Source organism: Delphinus delphis, chromosome 8, assembly GCF_949987515.2.
Source record: "Delphinus delphis chromosome 8, mDelDel1.2, whole genome shotgun sequence".
NCBI classification, from domain to species: domain Eukaryota; kingdom Metazoa; phylum Chordata; class Mammalia; order Artiodactyla; family Delphinidae; genus Delphinus; species Delphinus delphis.
The window spans coordinates 74,771,646-74,794,548 of record NC_082690.1 but is presented as its reverse complement, the minus strand read 5'-3'; the positions used below and the strand labels follow the sequence as shown (position 1 = coordinate 74,794,548).

General features: G+C 38.9%; 1 protein-coding gene across 2 annotated transcripts in view; it reads right to left on the bottom strand.

Annotated features, from left to right (window-relative positions):
* Window positions 1-21,091, bottom strand: part of PRMT3 (protein arginine methyltransferase 3) — a 136,071-nt gene extending 114,980 nt beyond the window's left edge. The window contains exons 1-8 of one of the 2 annotated variants that reach the window (XM_060018608.1): window positions 21,032-21,091; window positions 20,667-20,802; window positions 18,942-19,024; window positions 17,395-17,444; window positions 16,675-16,777; window positions 9,393-9,552; window positions 7,918-8,062; window positions 3,118-3,183 (exon numbers count right to left, since the gene is read on the bottom strand). In XM_060018608.1, coding sequence (XP_059874591.1) covers window positions 3,118-3,183; window positions 7,918-8,062; window positions 9,393-9,552; window positions 16,675-16,777; window positions 17,395-17,444; window positions 18,942-19,024; window positions 20,667-20,802; window positions 21,032-21,059 — 771 coding nt within the window. In that variant the 5' untranslated portion in view covers window positions 21,060-21,091. Of the gene's footprint in view, window positions 1-3,117; window positions 3,184-7,917; window positions 8,063-9,392; window positions 9,553-16,674; window positions 16,778-17,394; window positions 17,445-18,941; window positions 19,025-20,666; window positions 20,803-21,031 lie in introns of those variants that run through there. The other variant, XM_060018609.1, reaches the window with a different exon arrangement.
* Between the last annotated feature and the right edge of the window lie 1,812 nt (window positions 21,092-22,903).

The window sequence follows — 22,903 nt, the reverse complement described above, 5'->3', positions numbered from 1 at the left end:
AAGTCAATTAACCTACTGGTTTCAAATTTCCTCATGTGAAAAATAGAGATGAATACATACCTGCTATGAATACACCATATTGGTATATTGTATAGCAACAATGAGACAACATGCTTGAAAGTATTTTATAAATTATCAAATGCTATTTAAATATGTGTCGTATATTTTTAAAATCTGTAGTCATAGTATAATATAAAGAAAAGTATCCCAAATCATTTAAAAATATGAAAGTTCTAGATTACTTAATATTATTAATTATAGAAAATTATATCCTGAATATACTTCAAAGAGTTAGAAATTGACACACATATATTTTACATCACAGTATACTTTTGAGAAAACACAAATGCCAAGCAAAATTAATTACACATTGATGAATTAAATGAAAGCATCTTAGGCAAAGTACTAAGGAAAAATACTCCCTGTTTATTAGTAAGCCCCTTTCTGACTTGGGCAGATTTAATCTCTTCAGTAAAAGCAGTAAGTGGAACACAAAATAATTAAACACTCTATGTGTTCCATGGTCACGTATTTTGTCCAAAAATGTATAATATATACAATATTTCTATAAGACTGTTACAAATGAAAAATTAAAAGCAGAAAGGGACTGTGTAGAGGTCTATGAACCCAGTAAGATGTGCTTCATATACATAGAAATATTCATAATTACTTAATTTCCCAATGATTAACCTTATGTTTACTAATACTTGTGCCTTTTCAGTATTTTCTTATATAATATAACACAAAAGTCTATTCAGAGCATATTGAAAAAGAAACTTCTAACTACTTTTACTTAAGGAATTCTTATGGCATTCATATCAAAAAGTATTTTTAAAAAGATGGCTCAAAGAAAGAAAATGATACTGCTTTTACAAAAACAAAAATCATAAAATTTTAGAACCAGAAAGGTTTAAAAAATCATTGTATTTTTATTTATTTTTTATTTTTTAACATCTTTATTGGAGTATAACTGCTTTACCATGGTGTGTTAGTTTCTGCTTTATAACAAAGCGAATCAGCTATACATAAAAAATCATTTTACAAGTGAAGCCCACAGAGATTCACCATGGTCTAAAATTACTATGTAGATGGTTCCTAAGAAGCCAGGCAGGACTAGTTGTTCCCAGACTAGAGCATGGTTAATTTCTATACAACATATTAAGGAAAAAATAAAATAAAAATCTAGGCAAAATCGAACTGTAAATATAAGGCAACTTTTTTTTTTTTTTTTTCAGTACGCGGGCCTCCCACTGTTGTGGCCTCTCCCGCTGCGGAGCACAGGCTCCGGACGCGCAGGCTCAGCAGCCATGGCTCACGGGCCCAGCCGCTCCGCGGCATGTGGGATCTTCCTGGACCAGGGCACGAACCTGTGTCCCCTGCATCGGCAGGCGGACTCTCAACCACTGCGCCTCCAGGGAAGCCCAACAATGTGGTTTTTAAGACAAATATTAAATAAATTGTTTCAGCACTTGGGTGCAAACATAAAAACTATAAAAAAAATTCTTAGTCTCTGCTGCAAAAACATATAAAAAGCATACAAAAAGGTCAAGTATAAAGAACTGATAAAAACTAATACTTTAAAAATAAAATAATCATTTGTCTATAGGGGAATTAGCAAAAACAAAGAAACACACACCACCATTACCTCATAGGTAATGCTTTGGCCAAAAGGTATCAGAGCACCATATAAATTTCGCAGGTCCAACTTGGCTAGGTCACAAGTGAAACACCGCTCTTAGGAAACAGGTATGGAAAATGAAAAGCCAATCTACGATATTCCAAACAACATAAAAATCAGGGAAAGAGCTTTTCAACATATAAAGGTTGTTAATCACTGCTGCAACATCACGTAAAGCTCATGAAATCACCTGACAGAAGTATCTTTGAAATGGAGGTGAAAGGGGAATTATAAAAACCTGATGTTACCAATATACATGTTCTTGAAGTAGAAAGACTGGGGAAAAATTCCCAAGCAAAAGTATATAAGTGGCAGAGACGATAATATATTTGACTAAATTAGTGGACTAATTTCCAATGAGGAGGAACAGAAACAGAAAACCTGAACTTTTAGATAACCATGCCAATGTAGAGAGGGAGGGAAGGAGAAAGTGAAGAAGAAAAATGGAAAAATTCACAAGGGAGGAAAAACAAATGACACATTTTTAACACACCCACCCATATACAAAGTGAAAGATCACCTTCGAAATAACCTGAGGCAGTATTAACACTAACTGTAAAATTTAAAGTAACTCAGGGCTTCCCTGGTGGTGCAGTGGTTAAGAATCCGCCTGCCTATGCAGGGGACATGGGTTCGAGCCTTGGTCCGGGAAGATCCTACATGCTGTGGAGCAACTAAGCCCGTGCACCACAACTACTGAGCCTGTGCTCTAGAGCCTGCAAGCCACAACTACTGAGCCCACGTGCCACAATTACTGAAGCCCGAGCGCCTAGAGCCTGTGCTCCGCAACAAGAGAAGCCACTGCAATGAGAAGCCCGCACACCGGAACAAAGAGTAGCCCCCGCTTGCCGCAACTAGAGAGAGCCCACGTGCAGCAACGAAGACCCAATGTAGCCAAGAATAAAAATTTAAAAAATTTAAAAAATAAAGTAACTCATAAAAGGGTAAATAAATGAGGTCTTAAAAGAAAGCACATAAAATAAATTGTACCTTATAATATTTGACCCTACCTACCAATAATGACTTCTTAAAATTATTAATTTGTAACTAATTAACACAAACTAAAATAATAATTAAAAGTGCTTTGATACAGAGCTTATACATTTGAAATGAACAGGAATCACAATAAACCAAAAATATGGTTTAAGCAAAATTATCTGGATAAGCAAAGTTTAACTAAGCTATGTCACTGTAATTAATTAATTTAAAAATTAATTTTAATTAATTTCAATTTTAAAAAAAAGAGTATATTGAATGACAGCACCAATCAGCATTTCTGTTATCAGTATACTGCACCACAGGGCAGCATCATAAAAGTTTGCCATGAAATAAAGCCAGTGTACATGAAATCAACTGCTATCACAATGATGACCTAAGAGAGGATTTCTGCTGCCCAAGATCCACATGAAATGTACAATTCTGTAGTCTGTGCTACTCACCTTATCTTTGAAGATATGTGGATTTTGGTATATAAAATCTCGGTAACTTTCTGTTCGTACTTTGTCCTAGGGTAGAAAGAGGAAGACATTGTGTTTACAGGATAGTCTGAACAAATAAAAATATTTAAGGAAGATATCTGCTAATTTATCACACACTTCTAGTTTCCATAGCTACAATTTGCCTGGAAAACCAAGCCTAATCTTTTTTTCCTAAAAGAAAATAATAAAGAATGGAAATAGCAACAACACACAAAGAAAACGTTTAAGAACAACACTGAAAGTCAAATAAGACCTAAGTTCTTAAAAATGTACATATTTTCATCTTGACATGCACTGTAAGACTTCAAGTGATAATGCTAGTAGAAGATGAACATGTTTTACTCCTTTAAATAGGGCCTGGAATCTAGAGTCTGATTCCCTGTGGTAGAACTAAGTTAAAATATGGGAGGAAAGAACCAAACTAGATAGATGTAAAAGTTACAGTTACGTATGAAAAATGAAGCTCAACTGAGTATAGTTTCCTAAGAAAGTCACTGATCAGCACCTATCTGATTTATAATCCTGTTTTGTTTCTAGAAATGTCTGTAGTAGGAAATGATGCTTAAAAGCCTATAAGCCTAGGGCTTCCCTGGTGGCGCAGTGGTTGAGAGTCTGCCTGCTGATGCAAGGGACACGGGTTCGTGCCCCGGCCCGGGAAGATCCCACATGCCGCGGAGCGGCTGGGCCTGTGAACCGTGGCCGCTGAGTCTGCGTGTCCGGAGCCTGTGCTCCGCAGCGGGAGAGGCCACAACAGTGAGAGGCCCGTGTTCCGCAAAAAAAAAAAAAAAAAAAAAGCCTATAAGCCTAAAAGTCAATCGCTTGAGCCCCGCAGACCATATTGCAAGACTTCTCCACTATGGAGTCTCACAAGACCTGTGACCAAGGCAGGCACTGAATGCTAACATTTATGTTGGTGCATGAACATTAGAGCTGATTTCCTTTTAAATCACCTCGGCTGAGACACACGCTGACAGCAAGTTCAGCAGTAAGGGGCTCTGCTGCCAAGTGAGTAAAATGAGTATGATAAAAAATAACTCATACCGGGAATTCTAGTTTTCGATTTCACACTAGGTTAAAAAAAAAAAAGAAAAAAGAAAAAGTAGTTACACTAAATACTACAACATAAAACTTTACACAGTCCATACCCTCCAAAAAAACTTTTATGCCAATACTGGGATTTAAAAAAAAGTACAAAGAGGGGCTTAAATTAAAAGGCAAGCTGTTTTGCTTAATTGCTGGATCTAAAAAAGGGAAATTCCATAATTAATTCCATGTTTTCTGATGGAATTACTTCTAATTGCTTTACAAACAAAATTTTAAATCATATTTTAAAAACTGAAATCTTTCCCTCAGTGTATTTTAAGAATTACTATGGGGCTTCCCTGGTGGCGCAGTGGTTAAGAATCTGCCTGCCAATGCAGGGGACACGGGTTCGAGCCCCGGTCTGGGAAGATCCCACATGCCACAGAGCAACTAAGCCCGTGCACCACAACTACTGAGCCTGTGCTCTAGAGCCCACGAGCCACAACTACTGGAGCCCACGTGCCACAACTACTGAAGCTGAGCCTAGAGCCCGTGCTCTGCCACAAGAGAAGCCACTGCAATGAGAAGCCCACACATCGCAAGGAAAAGTAACCCCCGCTCGCCGCAACTAGAGAAAACCCCTGTGCAGCAACGAAGATCCAATGCAGCCAAAAATTAATAAATTTTAAAGAAAAGAATTACTATGAGAACTTCATGTTTTAAATGAATTTAAACATAGTATTAATTAATTTAAAAACTGTCTTTTTTTAAAAAAACATACGATTTCATACATTTCTACCATTTTTATAGCCTTCTTACACTGTAACCAGTGATTTTTGCTGACACAACAAAACCTACAAAGGGTGAACATCAGTCAAGAAGGCAGTCACTCGGAAAGCTCTCACCAATCACACTGCCTCGCCGCTGCTCTAACTTAATCACTAGCATCCCAACTCCTGTCCTAAATCCATGCACTGCTGCTCAGCTCAACTACAATCCTTCATCCAGTCTCTTCCTACATATCCATCTGCTTTTGCTCATATGCTCATACTGGTGCAATGAAATTCAAAGTCTACTAAACACAGTGCTGTGGACATAGCAGAGCTTCAATTTAATAAATGAATTTTTGAGAGGAAAATTCACTAAACATGAAAATTCAAGCAAATCAAAGACTAGCCCTCAAACCATTTCTAAAAATTTATTCTAACAAAAGACTAACTCTTCAATATAAAATAAGGTAATAAACAGAAATAAAGTTATCTTTTGCACTAACCTAGTAAAACTAAGAAGCACAAAAGAATAAAATTAGAGGTCCAATATTAAGAAGAAAGACAATCTTTTAAGGCTAGTACAGTGTCATGGAATAATTCCTACCAATATTAAAAAAAATTAAGTATAAGACTAAAGACAACAGAAAAGTTATGTATTATAAATTTTACCTATATAAGTAACAGTATGTTTTAAATGTATAGGCTCATGAAGGTGGACAGAATGCAAGAGTCAGCTGCAGATACAATGAGGAAAATGCAGTAATGAAAAATTAATGGTACTATAATCTGTGATAAATGTTCACCACGATGAACAATATTTTACTTGAGGAGAAAAAAAAGGAGAGTGATGCATCTCCGAATTATAACATTAGCAACAATGACTCTTCTTCAGAAAGATAAAGTGGCAAAGGATTCTGAAAGTTAATGTCCACTACTATCCCGTTATCTCTAGAATTCAAAAAAGTTATCTTCACCTTGACTCTGGAAAATAAGATTACAAACTGTCTTTATTTATAATTATAATCACAACATATGCCAAAAAAGTGTCATTAAAATACCTGTGACTAGTAAGTAACAAAAAATCCAAATAATATTGTTATAAAAGGCCAATTCTAAGCATAAAAATAAGTCCTGTATGCATGGCTTCTCAATTTTAATTTATTTATAAAGATCAGGTGAGACTCCAGTAGTAGCACAACCTTGAACAAATTATGTGTGCTAAGAACTGTTTTGATAAGAAATAGGAGAAATATTGCTTGATATAAGGCACATTTCATATTCATCCACAGTATGTAACTTAACAAAACATAAAATGGACAAATAGTTCTTTTTGAATGAAATATATCCATATTTCCTATAAAGACTTAAGTTATCTCCAAGGAGAAGGTGGTTACATTGTATAACAGCAAAGGGGAATTAAGGCATGGAAACTTATATTAATAAGGAGTCTTAAGTGATTCTCTAAAAGTGAAAACACAGCACTGGAAACTTCCAGCTGGAACTTCTTAAATATATATGTACATCAAAAGGACTTAAAATATTCCATCAGGTGTAAAGATCCTCTAGTTGTTGATACAGAGCTACAAGGGTCCAGGACAGAGATTTGGAAGTAAGTCCAAACTGGATTTCCCTGATGACTGTACTGAGAGCACTCAGATGTACTATCTTCTAGGAGTCTCAGTAGCCTTATCTGTCTGAAAAACCCAACTAAAATTACCATATCAAAAGCATTAAAGGTTCATGGCATTGAAATTGATGGGGTGATTTATAACGGCAAACATGGGCTTAGATTAACTCCTTTAAAGGAAATATTCTAGACACAATAAAATTAATTTTAACAGAGAAAATGGAGTATGTCAATTTCTTTTAAACAAATTCACTCTGGACTTAATTTATTACTTAGCAACAGTTATAACTGTTATTTGTAATGCTATGCAACTACCCAAGTGACAACAAAAAGCACAACCAACTGTGACAAGTCATTAGCAAAGAAATGACATGACATTGCTTTAAAAGACCCCAAGTAATTACAATTACTATTAATCAGCAAACCTCCACTCTGTGATCCTGCAAAACTGACTCAACAAAATATATACTCATTAACTACCCCTGGTTATCTTAAATGGGCATGTTTCAAGGAACACAGTCTTGGGGTGTCCGTAAAATAAACCAATCTTTTGAGGAAGGATTCAGAAAGGAATTTTTCGTTTGTTGGTTTTTAAGAAAAAAAAGTAGTGGCATCTAAAATTCACAGAGATAAACATTAAAGTTTTCAGTAATTTTTACACTCCAACATTTATTTTACTCTAGTTAGATATTTTCAGTTTTACTGAATTAAAAAACCATTTTGCTATTTTATAATCTATAATACATGATAAAATGTACATAATATACCAGGTATACCTAGAAATCTACTTATAGTTTATATGGACATTACCATTATAAAACTTAAAACCAACCAAATTCAAGTATCTGATTTAGGAAATTCTTCTATATAGCAATGATTTCAAATGTAAAAAAGTAATGCCGTAACAACTGTGAGAATTATTTATAATTAACTTTGTACCAAAGAATTATTATTCGCCCAAACTAAAGTCAGTACTGCTAATTAAAACACTAAAATTAATCATTTCCTTCACACATTAAAAGGCAAACGTATTTTTCTTCCTATTTAAAAGTTGCTCTTGAGAAGACTAAAATCGTCAGCAATTTTTTTGAATGTTCTATTCCCAGCAAAAGGTAATCTCATAATAAAGATTAATAATGATCTTAAACAGAATTTACAGTGTCTCTGATGCTTCTATAATCTTTTCAATGCAAGATGAGCTATCAAGCACCAAAAAGATTTAAAAAGCAGTTCTCAAAAAAAACAAAAACCGAAAAAGCAGTTCTCCCATATGTATTAAGAACCTTCTTTACTCTATTTTTCCTTTAGTATGGATTTGGTACGTTTGTGCTCTTTTCTAACCTTTAGCATTTCTTCATGTATCCCATAATGCCCGTATGAGCTGAAATAAACACCATCCTCATCCTCCTGGAGGTCTGCAATGGCAGTTGTAGATGACGAGCAGGTTCTGACATCTGCGTTCATCACAAAATCCTGAGCAAATTGTCTGTAATCAATTTGAAATACACCCTTGAGACAAGTTTACTGGACCATGAAAAAAGGAAAGGCTAGAGGCTGAGGAAGAGGAAGGGGGAGGGGGGGAGGGAGTGCAGGGTGTGATGAGCCTTCTAAATCACATTCTATCTTAAGCACGGAAAGCTCCCCCTGCTGGATCTTAAGCAATGGCATATTCAAACCCAGTTGGAAGCATTCCTTCTACAAATCACAAAAGCACTGCCAACTGCAGGCTATGGCTGTTTTATCTTTCAAGTGAACAAAATAAGCACACTATGACTTTATTCAACTTTATTATTTCTATTGTTCCAAAATCTTATTTTAGCAGCTGAATCAATATAGCATATTCCAATGCTATGAATATTCTTTAAAACCATAGTATCTCATGGAAGGGTTATATAGGCAGAAAGCAGACCCAAACTGGGAATTATTTACACACATCAACACCATCTGCTCAGGCTCTAAAACTCAGCTCCTTCTCTGATAACAACACATCAAGAATCTATGAGGTATATATGGGAGAGAAGTGTAAAGAGGCACATAATAGATTACCCAGCATAAAATCTCAGAAAAAGGGAAACTACAATCAGCTATACTATTTTTCCTGCTGGACATTCTGGCAAACCATCAAAAATGGGTAATTGGGCAATAGCAACCAACTTACAAATCTAATAGGTTAAGCTAGAGGTATATACACTTGGTAGTAATGCAGAATCTCAGACACTACCTATTTCAGGCCTCCTGAATCAGAATCTAGTTTAACGAGATACCCAGATGATTCGTATGCACATTAAATTCTGACAAGTACTAAGCCAGCAGAATGTTAATCTACTCACTAGAGAAAACCATCCTATGTAGCTGGTTTTCTGATTATATACTTCATCATAATTATATTGTGATTCTTTAAAAACAAAAATTTCAACCCTGTATTTTCCACAAGCCTAAAAAATATTAATCCCTACACTTTAAAAAGTCCAGGAGAGAAAAAGTAAAATGGAGAAATCTATCAGAAATAAGGTAATTCAAAGGAAGGCAATATCAAGGAACAAAAAGCACTCAGGAGGAACACACTCCCCAGAACAATTATCATTAGTACAAAAGTAATTATAAAGAAATATAAGAGGACAGATAAAAACTACAGAATTTTATGTTAATCAACGACATCCACAATGTATAAAAAATACTGCATACCTTTAATATTATTGAAATTAAATATCTACACTGTGCTTTCCAGTATATGAAATATTTTACCATATTCTTTTTATGAATTATATTATTTTGGGGATCTAAACAATTAATTTTCTGTAAGATTGATAAATTACTTCATTCTTTGCAGATCCTCACGCGCTCCAGCTAACGCAGCTTCAGCAGACAGTGCCCTGGCTTCCATGTGTTTCAATTTTTCAACAACTGATGTATTTTCACTGAGTCCACTGGGGTATGAGAATGGAACTGACACGGGTTCATAAAGATCTTCTACATCTAAATAAACAAATGGACATTTCTATCAGGCCATCTTATAACAATGAAGCACATATAAATGTGTTACGAATAAGTATATACTAAGTGCCTATTATGCGGCCAACTGAGAAAAATTAGTACTTTTAATTAAATAAATATTTAATATCCAAACTATTCCAATTTGAGTTTAAAGAGCATGCTGTTAGTCTAAACTTTTCACTAGTTGGCTAAACTGAACACATAAATAAGCATTAATTGTACTGAACCAAACCCAGGAAGAAATTAAAAAGTAGAAGGAAAAAACTCATATTTATTGATCATCAGGTATCTTTCAAGTTCATGCATTACATCTCATTCCATCTTCAAAACAAACCTAAAATATAAACATTTATCCCTATTTTAAGACATGGGAAAAATAAATTTCAGAGAAACTGACTAGCCCAAAGTCATGCAGCTGTTTAATGAAGGAACTACAATTCAAACCCATGCCTGCCTTCCCAGCCCGTGTTCTTGCCACCACACAGGGCCACCTCCAGCCTCTGGGTCTTTATCTGTAGAGTAACAGGTATGACATTTAGATATTCCTTAAGGACAGTGTGTAGGTAAGGAATTCTGTACATTCAATAACTTTTTCATCATGGGTAAGGTGGTGTGCAATCTATACACTGTCTTATTGCTGACATTATTAAATATCCTAATTCCTAATATTATTAAAAATTCTTGATTTAAATTTAATTTCACTATATGTAAATCATTAACTTCTGCTACAGAAGTTAATATATGTAAATCATTAACTCTACAAACAGAAGTTAATATATGGAACTAGTGAGTTTTACAAAATCCCAATGTCCACTGACCCGTCTAATTAACTGTTGAATCAACTTAAAGCAATGAAAACAATGCAGATATTATACTGTCTCCTCAGTACAGCTCTGAGGGAAACACGACTTTTTTTTTTCCTATTCAGTTTTTACCTGCAACACTTCTTTAGAGCTGGGACAAAATAACTAAGCTTCACAAATACATGATAATATTATAACTTAGAGACTAGAGCCTAAATTGAACTTGTTATAAAAGCAGTATGGTGTGCCACGAAACTCTAAACAGTCTAGCAGAATACTGACCCGTTGCTTTAAAAAACTACAGATTCGGGCTTCCCTGGTGGCGCAGTGGTTGAGAGTCCGCCCGCCGATGCAGGGGACACAAAACAGAATAAAAGCTGTTAGCATTAATAACACAGTTGTCCCTTGGTATCTGTGGGGGATTTGTTCCAGGACCCCCCTCCCTCGGATACCAAAACCCGCAGATGCTCACGCCCTTGGATAAAATGGCGTATTTACATATAACACTTTAAATCATCTCTAGATTCTTTATAATACCTAACACAATGTAAATGCTATACAAATAGTTATAAATACAATGTAAATAATTGTCACTGGGCAGCAAATTCAAGTTTTACTTTCTGAATTTCTGGAATTTTTTTTTCCTGAATTTTTTTTTTTTTTTTTTTTTTTTGCTGTACGTGGGCCTCTCACTGTTGTAGCCTCTCCCATTGCGGAGCACAGGCTCCGGATGCGCAGGCTCAGCGGCCATGGCTCACGGGCCCAGCCGCTCTGCGGCATGTGGGATCTTCCCAGACCTGGGCCCGAATCCATGTCCCCTGCATCGGCAGGCGGACTCTCAACCACTGCGCCACCAGGGAAGCCCTTCCTGAATATTTCTGATCCAAGGTTGGTTGAATCCAAAAATGCAGAACTCCCAGATATGACGGCCAACTGTACACAGATAATTATATATTAAATGTATAGCTTTGAAAAGGAGAAAAAATTCAGTAAACATTACGATGCATAACTATAATATATCAAAACAGTCTAATTTAAAGTCCTAAACCATATTCAGGAAGATGAACTTCCACATCTACATTCTGTCTCAGGAGGTTCAAATCACCTGGATACTTCATTTTGGCAGCTGAAAACTACCATAAAAATAGTCAATTTAGGGCTTCCCTGGTGGCGCAGTGGTTGAGAGTCTGCCCGCCGATGCAGGGGACGCAGGTTCGTGCCCCGGTCTGGGAGGATCCCACATGCCGCGGAGCGGCTGGGCCCGTGAGCCATGGCTGCTGAGCCTGCGCGTCCGGAGCCTGTGCTCCGCAACGGGAGAGGCCACAACAGTGAGAGGCCCGCGTACCACACACACACACACACAAATAGTCAATTTATCAGGAAGACATAACAATTATAAATGAGAATAAACCTCACAAAAGAGGTTCAACATACACAAAGCAAAAGCTGATAGAATGGCAAAAAAAGACAATCCTCTAATCACAGTCAGAGATTTAAATACACCCCTATCAACAACCGATAGAGGTAGATTTTTAAAAATCCAAAAAGACATAAAAGATCTGAACAAAAATATTCAGCACCATGAATTATTTATAGAATACTGCACCCAATTACTGTATCTTGACATTTTTGAAGAACACTGATCAGTAATTTAGTAGACTGTCCCTCAACCTGGGATCATCTGATGATTTTTCATTATTAGAATGAGGTTAACATTTTTGGCAAGAACAGCAGAGAAATGACATTGCCTCCTCAGAGCATTACACCAAGGGGTTCATGGCGTCAGTACACTTATTACTGTTGATGTAAACCTTGATCACTTGGTTATGGTAGTGTCTGCTCAGTTTTTCCACTCAAAAGTTTAACAGCTCCTTTGTAGTTAAATTTCTTGGAGGACATACTTTGAACTATGCAAATCCTATCTCACCCGCCTAAATTTTCAACCACTAATCTTAGCATGCATGGGTTGCTCTTTTCTGCAAGTTACTACCATGGTGTTTGCCTAATGCTGATTTTCTGTTTCTCTTTTTCCTTTGACATTTATTAACAGGAATTCTACGCTGAAGTGGAGCTACTCCTTCCCATTTATTTGGTTGCTTATTCATGTCAAGAAGAATTCATGGACATTTACTTTATCCTATGGGTTAAAACCCAATACTGTCATTTTCTGTATTGATTAAATTTTTCTAGCTTTGGCCACTAGGAGGTCCTTCAGGTTGGTTCCTGTGTTCTTTAAGTTAAGTCCCCTCTTCCCCCACTTTTTCTTAAGTACTTCCTAATTTTCTGGAACAAGGTGTCCTAGACTTATCTTGTATTTTCTCTGCCCCACCTGGAAATCAATCACCTCTCTAAGGACCCTTGGTTCCTTTTATTAATAAAGGATTATAAATCAAGATCTGGGCACTAGGTATGATCATTGCTACTGGGGTTTTTCTAGGCCCTTTCAGCACAGCTCGGAAGTATATGTATTATACTAACCCCCCCCCCCCACACACACACATCTACATTTCTGTATCTGTCTGTCTGTATAAGAAAAACTATGAATTTACACTGACACTTCTGATTCCAATTTGTCAACACAGGACTCATTTCATCCTTCATTTCCCTATCTGAAACCTCATTCTCCAACTGTGAGAAACCTGGCTTTTATCCATAATTTTTTAAAATAAATTTATTAATTTTATTTTTTTATTTTTGGCTGTGTTGGGTCTCTGTTGCTGTGTGTGGGCTTTTTCTAGTTGTGGTGAGCAGGGGCTGCTCTTCGTTGCGGTGAGCAGGCTTCTCATTGTGGTGGCTCCTCTTGTTGCAGAGCACGGGCTCTAGGCGTGCGGGCTTCAGTAGTTGGGCTTGCGGGCTCTAGAGCGCAGGCTCAGTAGTTGTGGCGCATGGGCTTAGTTGCTCCACGGCATGTGGGATCTTCCCGGACCAGGGCTCAAACCCGTGTCCCCTGCACTGGCGGGCAGATTCTTAACCACCGTGCCACCCAGGGAAGCCCCATCCATAAATTATTAACTTACATGTTCCATTCTAGCATACACAAAAATAGCGTCAGAATTGCTAATTCTTACCCTGCAAGAAATGCCTTTTCTTACTGGATTACAACGTTGATGCAGTTCTTTTTATCTGTAGCCTCAGCACAACATCCATTAAAGGTTTCAGTTACTCACCTAGTTCTTTTCCTCCCCACTCCCTGCAGTATGGTTACATTATTCCTTTGTATTACAGTTCAGTTCATCTGTTAGTGCCTGCATTCCATTTTGCACCAGCACCACCCTTGTATACATATATCCTCGTTGTTTCAATTGTTGATTTTTTTGATTATATGAAGGCTATAAAAAACATTACTGGGCTTCCCTGGTGGCGCAGTGGTTGAGAGTCCGCCTGCCGATGCAGGGGACATGGGTTCGTGCCCCGGTCCGGGAAGATCCCACATGCCGCGGAGCGGCTGGGCCTGTGAACCATGGCCGCTGAACCTGCACGTCCGGAGCCTGTGCTCCGCAATGGGAGAGGCCACATCAGTGAGAGGCCCGCGTACAGCAAAAAAAAAAAAAAAAAATCGCATGTTCAGTTTTTTAGGTATTGCTAAATCTGCATTCTACTAGCAATCTTAGGACAGTGCCTGTCTCTCCACAGCTTTGTCAACAGAATGTGTTGTCACATTGTAAAAATTTTTACCAGTCTGAGAGGTGAGAAATGGTATCTTGCTATTGGGCTATTTTCCTACCTCTTTTTGGTAGAATTTTTCCCCATTTTTCTATCAACTGTTTTGATCCTTTGTCCCTTAATTTTCAAGAGTCTTTTATGTAAAAAGGATATTAACCCTTTGTGGAATATGTTTCAAATATTATACCATACTTTAAAAAAAATTAACTAAACTCCATTTTATTCACTCAGATTTCATTAGTCTTCCTCTAATGTCCCCTTTCTGTCCCAAGATCCCATCCAGGATACCACATATGTTTAGTTGTCATGTCTCCTTAAGCCCCTCTTGGCTACAACAGCTTCTCAGGCTTCCCTTGACATGGACAGTTTCGAGGAGTACTGGTCAGGCAGTCTGTAGAATGTCCCTCACTTTGTGTCTGTCTCACGGTTTTTCATGGTTAGACTGAGATTACTGGCCTGGGAGGAAGACCACTGAGGTAAAGTGCCATTCTCATCACATGATATAAAGGGTCCATACCACTGACATTACATCACCAATGATGTTAACCTTCATTACCTGGCTAAGGCAGTGTTTGCCAGGTTTCTCCATCAGTATAGTTACTTCTCCCCACTTACACTGTACTTTCATTGCCTATTTTCTTAGTTATCTCCTTTTTAAATTTAGTCATCTTTATATTCTCAAAGCCTAATACAAAGCAGATGCTCAATAACTATTTACTGAAAGACAGTGCAGGTGAAATAGTCAGTAATCAAGCCAGGAGCCATGAGAATGAAGAACCTTCTCTTCCATCTCTCTACACCAATGGCCAGGAGAACAGATCTTTTGCTTTTTTTTTTGGCTGTTCCGTGCGGCTTGTGGGATCTTAGTTCCCTGACCAGGGTTCAAACCCGTGCCCCCTGCAGTGGAAGCACGGAGTCCTAACCACCAGGCCGCCAGGGAGGTCCCACAGATCCTTTGAGAGGCACGGGCGGTGCACTAACTAGCATGCCCAATTCAAGTTCCACCTCCTTTACTAGGCCCCTTAACTGTTTCAGAGCTCGGTCGTGACTTCTTCATCTAAACTCCTTAGAACTTATTTACTAATAACAATAAATTCTCCTTCATTAAGCACTTATTCTCTGACAGGCACTGTGCTAATATGCATTATCTTTGTAACAATTTTATAAGGTAGGTGTCATTATCACCTTTTTATAAATTAAAATTAAGTCTGAAAGAAGTTAAGTTAATATACCTTTGGAGAGTGAAGAGATCAATACCGATCTGTATCCATAGTGACCAGCAAATAGCACTCGGTATCTGTTGATCTGAGTAATCTCTTTCTCTTCTGAACTGCACTATTCTTCCTACTTCTCATGAAACTTACTATATTCCACCTTATCTTATAATACAGAACAGTCATTCAAAAACAAAACACTCCTACTATTAGATTGTGGGCTCCCAATGTGAAAGATTCATTTCTTCATATTTCTAAAGTATTTAACATACTACTTTCAACCTGTGAGTGTTCAATTTCGAGTTTAGGGAGTCACAAAGAACACCTAGTGGGCACTTTGTCATGTATCAAAGAGATCACTTTGGTTACTTTGAGGAGAAATAAAATTTAATAGAAGTTGTAAAAATGGGAAAGAATCAACCTAGGCCTCACCAAATTTTAGAGGTAGAAAGTTGGAAATCTGGCCCTAGTTCTCATTTTATAGATGAAGACCTAAAAAACAGAAAGCTTAAGTGCTTTGTCCAGGGTCACTTAGTTCCTGAATCCTACATTAAGGTTCTTACTACTGCATCACACTGCACACAACTTCTCTTGATGGTACTTCTCAAGGAAATGAGTGGTTTTCCACAGTTCCCACTTACCAAAGGACTGCCCAAATACACACTGTCAAACTACTATCTGAGAAGGTATGTGTCTGTTTAGAATGGTCTTGCTGATCCGAAGACAGCAAACCCCTCTATCTCACCTAACTGGCACAAAAAACATGAAAGAAAGCATAAATTTAAAAAATAATAATAAATCATGAACTCCAACAAATTAGACCTATAGAGAGCCAACAGAATTTTCCTAAGATTCCTGTTCAATAAGGAATGAACCAAAGCACAGAGCAAGAAACTAAGAAAGCTACAGTCAAAAGACGAGTGACCCTGCCACAAGGGAGGCTTAAGAGTTAGTATACGTGGGGAATTTTCGTGGAATCTGTCCTGCACCAAAACAAAAGCTCCATAAATTAGATGTCTTAAGAAAAGTCATGTATCTGATTGTATTATGAGGTAAAAACAGCAATATTATTAAATTTACTTAAATCTATTAAATATACTGATTTAATTTTTTTTATTTAAATTTAAAATTTCATCGATTTTAATTACATTAAAAATCAGTCTGACAACTAAAAATTATTCTCTCAAGTCTCCCTATGTTTCAAAACATCTTTTACACAATGTTTAACCCAAGCTCATATTCCTCCCTGGTAACCGTTAGCGTGACTCTCACTTTCTAAGTGACTTAACGTTCCTTCTGAAACCAACTACCTGACGAGGTCTTTAGAGAATCAAGGGGATGATACATTTTCCCGTAACACCTAACCACTATTTTGCCATAACAAATGACCCTGCTTTAAAGTAGATACCATATGTTCATCTTACCAAATTGAAGTAAAAGGTCATCTTCTAATACCGGCTTTAAATACTCTTCTTTCTCCCAAGGCACTGGGTTGTATATGGAATTCATATATTCAACTGGAGGATTCTGGAAGTAAAATTAATTGCATATTTTTTCACTGCACATAATCACAAAATCCCCCTACCAAAAAACTGGGAAAATTAAACAAAAAGGAAATCATGTCTACATCACACAAAATCTCTATTTAAACAGTCTATGTTCACTGGCTATTTCATTAACTTGACTGGATGACTGCTTAATTGTTTCAATGCACAGTTTTATATTGTTTGGATTTGAGGAAATGGCAATATAAACATCAACTGACTAGAACAAAGTATTTAAAAAACAGAACAAAAAGAGTAACCAAAGCACTTAAAAATCGCACTAGAAATTATTTCTGATTTTACAGAAAGACTATCAGTATTCCCCTTTATCTGACAGTGAATTACTTTGCCACATAACATTGATTCATCTCTTACACAAAATTAAAAACCACACTTAAGTACGGTATGTATCCATTTACTTGGTGCTGTATGTTGTGCTAGTTCCTAATGTCCATGATTCCCCCAATATGATGAGTGTCAAATTTATAACAGTTCCTTATACAGCAGTTCCTCATATTCTTTTAAAAATCGGTGCATTGATAATCGCTGTAGTACTTCTTTAGGTTTTAAACAAAACTGTAGATTAAGCTACCACCTTACCTTAAGTCTAATAAAATTTATTAGTTTAATGTATCCATAAAATTCAAGTCCTAAAAGGGAAAAAAAAAATAATGCACTTATTTTAACATGAGTTTTGTTTCATTAACCTGCTCCGAAGATGCTTCTCTGGTTAGACAATAAAATATTTCTGTCCTCTCAACTACTACTTAAAAGTTTTGAATTTTTTATTAAGAACTAGAAACAGTAACTCTGACACTTCAGAATATTTTAATTGAGAAACAGCCAGAAAGGACAAATTTTTAAGTGCTTTTCTTGCATTTCTGAAAAATCAGAAATTAATTTTTAGAATTCTACTCACTTATCAGAACAATACAGATGAGGAAAATTAGGCCCTTGATTTTACCAAGTATTTGGCAGCTAATACGAGAGTTGATACTAAAGTTTCTAAATCCCCAATTTTTATGGTACCTACCAAACTATAATTTTGCCAGGACACAGAGTATACAAAGTATACTAGATTTTACATTAAGTTAAATGATGCAAATGAAAAAAATAGTGAGGCTTGTTATCTGGTTCTCATCTTTTCAGAAATGAAGCAGCATTTAAAATAAGGGAAAGCAATAGCATACCCAACCAATTATTATTTGTCATGAGAAATACTGTTATGAGAACATACCAGCATATAAAAATGTTTCATATGCGTAATAGCACACAAAAGCCCCTATTTGGTATTGAAAAAGATATAAAATAATATAAAGTACGGTTTCAATTCAGTTTTAAAATGCACATTAAAAACATGAAAAAAAATGAAACTAAGTCACTTGTATCTTACAAAAGTAGTTGCAGTTGAATTTATGATTCATAAACATACTGTATCATATGTTTATCTGAGACCCCAAATCTGCCTAATATTTGGTATTCTTCAGTAAGGTCCTTTCTAGTTGTTAGTAAATACAGGGACCAAAAAGCCAATTCTGTATTTAGTTAATATTAGTGGGATACTGTAGCTCTTCTATATTCGTTTAAATTAGAAGGCTTTAATTTTAAGTATGTTTAGATGCAAGTTTCAATAGAATCATCAGCTGAATCTCTGGATTACCACCTTAACTTTAGCACTCGCTTTTTCCACACTCTCTTACCAAACTCCTTATAAAACTCAATCTTGTATGCCTTGAAGTCCATGTTATGCTTTGACCTGATAAGTTGTCTTTTTTCATAATGATCCACCTCCTTTTCCAAAGACCACCTCTATCCTTTGCTCTCCCTAATTCTAATATCCATGCCCCTTGTCTTCCTAATTCTAAAATGATTAAAATGTAATCACATGCCAAGGATTTTTTGGGTTTTTTTTTCCTTTTTCGTTGTGAAGGCAATTTAAGCTTAAATACAGTCAATCGTATCTAGAAGAATGACTTATTTATCAATCTTTCCTCAAAAGCCATTTGTCAAAAACACGCCATTTTCATAAGTTGTTGTCATGTGTTTCACTATATTGGATTTGTACAGGAAAGGAATGGTCTGGAAAAACATAATGTTTGAATTTAAATTTCTCAACTAAAATTTTCTTTATTCTAAAAATTACTCACCATGTTTATGAACCATGTTATCAATATTAAATTGATGCTCAGACTTACAGTGTGAAAATGTTTCTTCAGCAGATGTAAATAACCTGAAAAACCAAGCAACAGCTTCATGAAATAGTCCCCTAAGAAGTCTAAATATTGACTTCATGTTAGATATAAACTTTTCCCCCTCACTCTGCAGGTTTCCAGTTTTACTTCCAATTAATTAAAAAAAACCAAACACACCTGTAGAGAGGAACCCAGCACTCCTAAAGAGAATTAGTACTTCTGAGTCCCATTTTACACCTAAAACAAACCACCCTTTAAAATGTTGAGCTGAATTTGCCAAATAATAGCACTGAATTTATCATAAGGCTTCTAAGAAAGAGAACTCCCTTTGATAGACTGTGTCTCTTAAGACCTGAAAAATTCACTGCATAAGATTCTTTTCTCCTCTAAGTATCAACTCTGCTTTCAGAGGCTCTGAACTGACACAGCTCAAACTGCTTTTAGAAATAAAGCATAAAATGTAATTTTATAGCTGGTAAATTCCCAAAGTGCCATATTTCAAAAAGTGGTCTTACAGTGCTCCCCAAGGATTTGTATTATAGACACTGTGAGGGTCAAGCTCCTTTATTCTGTGACCTGCAAAACTGAAGGACGTGTAATAAGAACACACGGCAGAGAGCCTGCATTACCTCTTCTATATGCTTAGCACATATGCAGCAGTTTTCAACAAACGTTTACCGAGAGAGCTTATTTATACAGTATTTACACAGCCTATCACAAAGAAGTACCTCCCTGATGCTCAATAAATATTATTTTTTGACGACTACAGTATATGCAGACATCCCGTACCTACCCACATGAGGCTACACGTGGGAACAATGACGAATCATCAGAAGCTAATATACCACCAATCAGCACCATGCTGAGACTCAGGGGATACTGGTAAAATGTTTATTAAAGTAACACTGGCCAGTGCCAACCAGGCCTCTTTCACGCCCACTTGCCCAGGACAGCAGCCAAAGTCAAAGATGAAGAGGCAGAATTTTAAGTGGAAAAAACATGGATTTGGTTATAAGACAAACCACAGCTTTGTGACTTTGAACAAGTTACTGGTATTGCAGCGTCTTTTTCCCTAAGTGAAAATAGTATCAATTCCTTCCCCTTCAATTGGGGGGGGAGCCCCTAACAAAGGTGATTCTTTAAACGGCTCAAATGGAACTATTACACCTGATAAGCTTTCTAACTGTCAAAGAATTATAGAATGGGAGAGCCTGAACGGTTCTAGAAGGTTGAGGGATTAATCAAGTTTAGTGACTCCCAAACTTGTTACTCTTTAGAATCACTTCAGCTAGCGTCTTTGTAGAAACGGATTCCTAGACCCTATCCCTGATTTAGAAGGACTGAGGTGCAGTTTAGCATCTGTGTATTTTTTTCTTAAGTGTCTCAGGTGACAGAGGTGCACAACCAGATGTGGGAACCACAGATCCGGCCCAGAACCCTTTCATTTTACACAAGAGGAAACTGAGGCCCGTCAAAGTGAAGCAGTGTAACCTGGCTTCCAGTTCATGGTTCCTCCCTGGAAACCACTGTGGGTCTTCCGGCTCAACAAACCCTCACTCCAAAGCACGGGCTCCAGACTTCCAGGGCAGCCACTTGGGCTGGACTCCAGAGGAGCAGACCACACAGACCCACGGGGCCCGGCCACCCTAGGGCTGGCGCCTCGCGCTGAGGTGGACGAACCTGTCACAGAACAGGCAGGGGGTCTGCTGCTTGTCGTGGGGGAGATCGGCATCTTCCGCATCCTCCCAGGAGGCCTCGTCACCGCTGTCTGACAGTCCTGGCAGGTCCTCCTCCTCCTCCACAGCGCCCCGGCCGCCTAGCACACGCAAACGGTCAGCTCTGCCTCGGACCCCAGTGCCAGGAGGGCGGACGAGGGGCAGCAAAGCGAGAACGCTCTGGGCCCGGTGGGCCCTCCCCCGCACCTCCACCTCCCTCTTTGCGGGCCCCACCACCCCGGCTCCGCGTCCCGGGCGCAGGGGGAGGGGAGGGGCTTTCACCGGCCCCACGGGGTCGCGGCCTAGGTGCTGAGGGGCCGGGGTACCCACCATCTGCGCCCAACGCTAACGAACACATGGCGGCGGTGCCGCTAGAGCCCGGCGCGCTTGGGGGCGGGGACCAGGCTGGGCAGCGCAGGCGCAACTGCCTCCGAGCCCTCCCCGCCCGAGAACCCGGGAACGAGCGTGAGTGTGAGCGTGAGGGCGCGCGCGGGCACGCGGTGGGGCCGAAGCTCCGGGAACCCTGCGGCGCCTGGAAACAGGAGCGCGTGCACGCCGGCTCGCGAGCGCTTCCGGCCTCGGGGCCGCGGCGTTGTTCACGTGAGCTGGGGTGGGCGGGGCGAGAGCCCGGGCTCCGCCTCCTGCCGCAGGGTTGATGCAGCGCGCGCCGAGTAAGCGCTGAAACCGGGGCTGGGCGTTGCAGGCTTGGACCTGGCTTTTGTTTTCTCCTCGGGATGCGGCAGGCCTTAGCGGGAGGTCCTAAACCGCGGCTCAGAGCCCAGAGGTGGAAGCGGTTCTGCAGTCGGCATCGCGCCCCCTGTGCGTCCCTTATTCGAGGGATGAGCGGTTAGTGGGGGGGCGACCTGCTCGCTGCGCCCTCTGGTGACGGAGGAGGTCGAACGCAGGAGAGAGGCTGGTACTCCACACTGGTTCCGGGGCTCCCTGGTCCCCGTGGGGTGCGGCTGGGGAGGGAACTGCAGGGGCCAGTGGGTGTACCAGGGGCCACACAGGAGCCAGAGCCTCGAGGGCTTTTTTAAGGAGTTCAGTCTTTAAAGTGTATGTCCCAAGTTCTAGTGCCAGGTGCTAGCACTGGGCTTGGCACAAGTTTATCCAGTTAAATTGACTACCACGGCCTACCAGGCTCTGCATAATCCGCCTAACATCTCACCTCAACCCTCCACCTTGGGCCCCATCCTCCAGCCTTTTTTTCGGTGCTAATCATTTTCCCACCTCAAGGTCTTTGCTAAGAATGTTCTACAAAAGGGTACTTTTTGTCTCAGCCAGAAAGTCCTTCCTCAGGTCATCTTTTCTAAAGTAGTTTCCACTGTCATTCCAGCAGCCTCCTGTTAGTTTCTTTCTTATCACCTACCATTTACTTTTTCCTTTCTTCTTCCCGTCTTTAGTCACAACAGTGTTTGAGCATGAGGGTAGGGCCATGTCTCTACCTTCATTTCTCTGGCACATAATATATGGCCTAACTCATAGGTAGGTACTCAATATTAATTTGCTGAATGAGAACGATGCCTTGTATTGTTGCCAAACTCTTCTGAATGCACTCCTTTCCCTTGACTGTAAACCCCTAGAGGACAGAATCCATCAAATATTAGTTTGGAAGCCCCCTTATATTGCAGGCCACTGCCAGAATAGCTGCAGGCTTTGCTGGGTTAGACTTACTATTCACTGATGTAGACCCACTGCCTACGTGCCCAGTGGCACACAGGAGGCATTTCAATAAGCTGAAAGAACTTCAAGGTCATTTTTTTTCCTTCATCCTTCCAACATACTCTCCAGCAAGGCCCATCTTCTCCCCATTTGGAGGGAAACCTGCTAAATCCCATTAACACCCAATCATTCCATGTTAACAGTAGCGAAGTAACACCCAATCCAGAGGAGTGACTGGGCCAGAATCTTGTTCCTTGTAGTTTATGTGTCTCCACAATGCTGGGCTTAGGAGGGAACAGCTCTTTTCTTTACTCCAAAGATAAACACAGACCCTCTCCCATCATGCCACTTCACTACTGAGGTCAGAAAAGAATGTTGAACAACACCTGACAGTAGGTTTGTGGGTAAGGAATTTCAACACACGGAGAATAACTTAAAACTGGCCACTGGGTTTAGCTGCTTTTAGAGCCCACCAGCCTCAGTATATCCTCACGGAGTCCCCGTAATTCGTGCCTCACTTCTTGGAGCCCATGCTTGTTA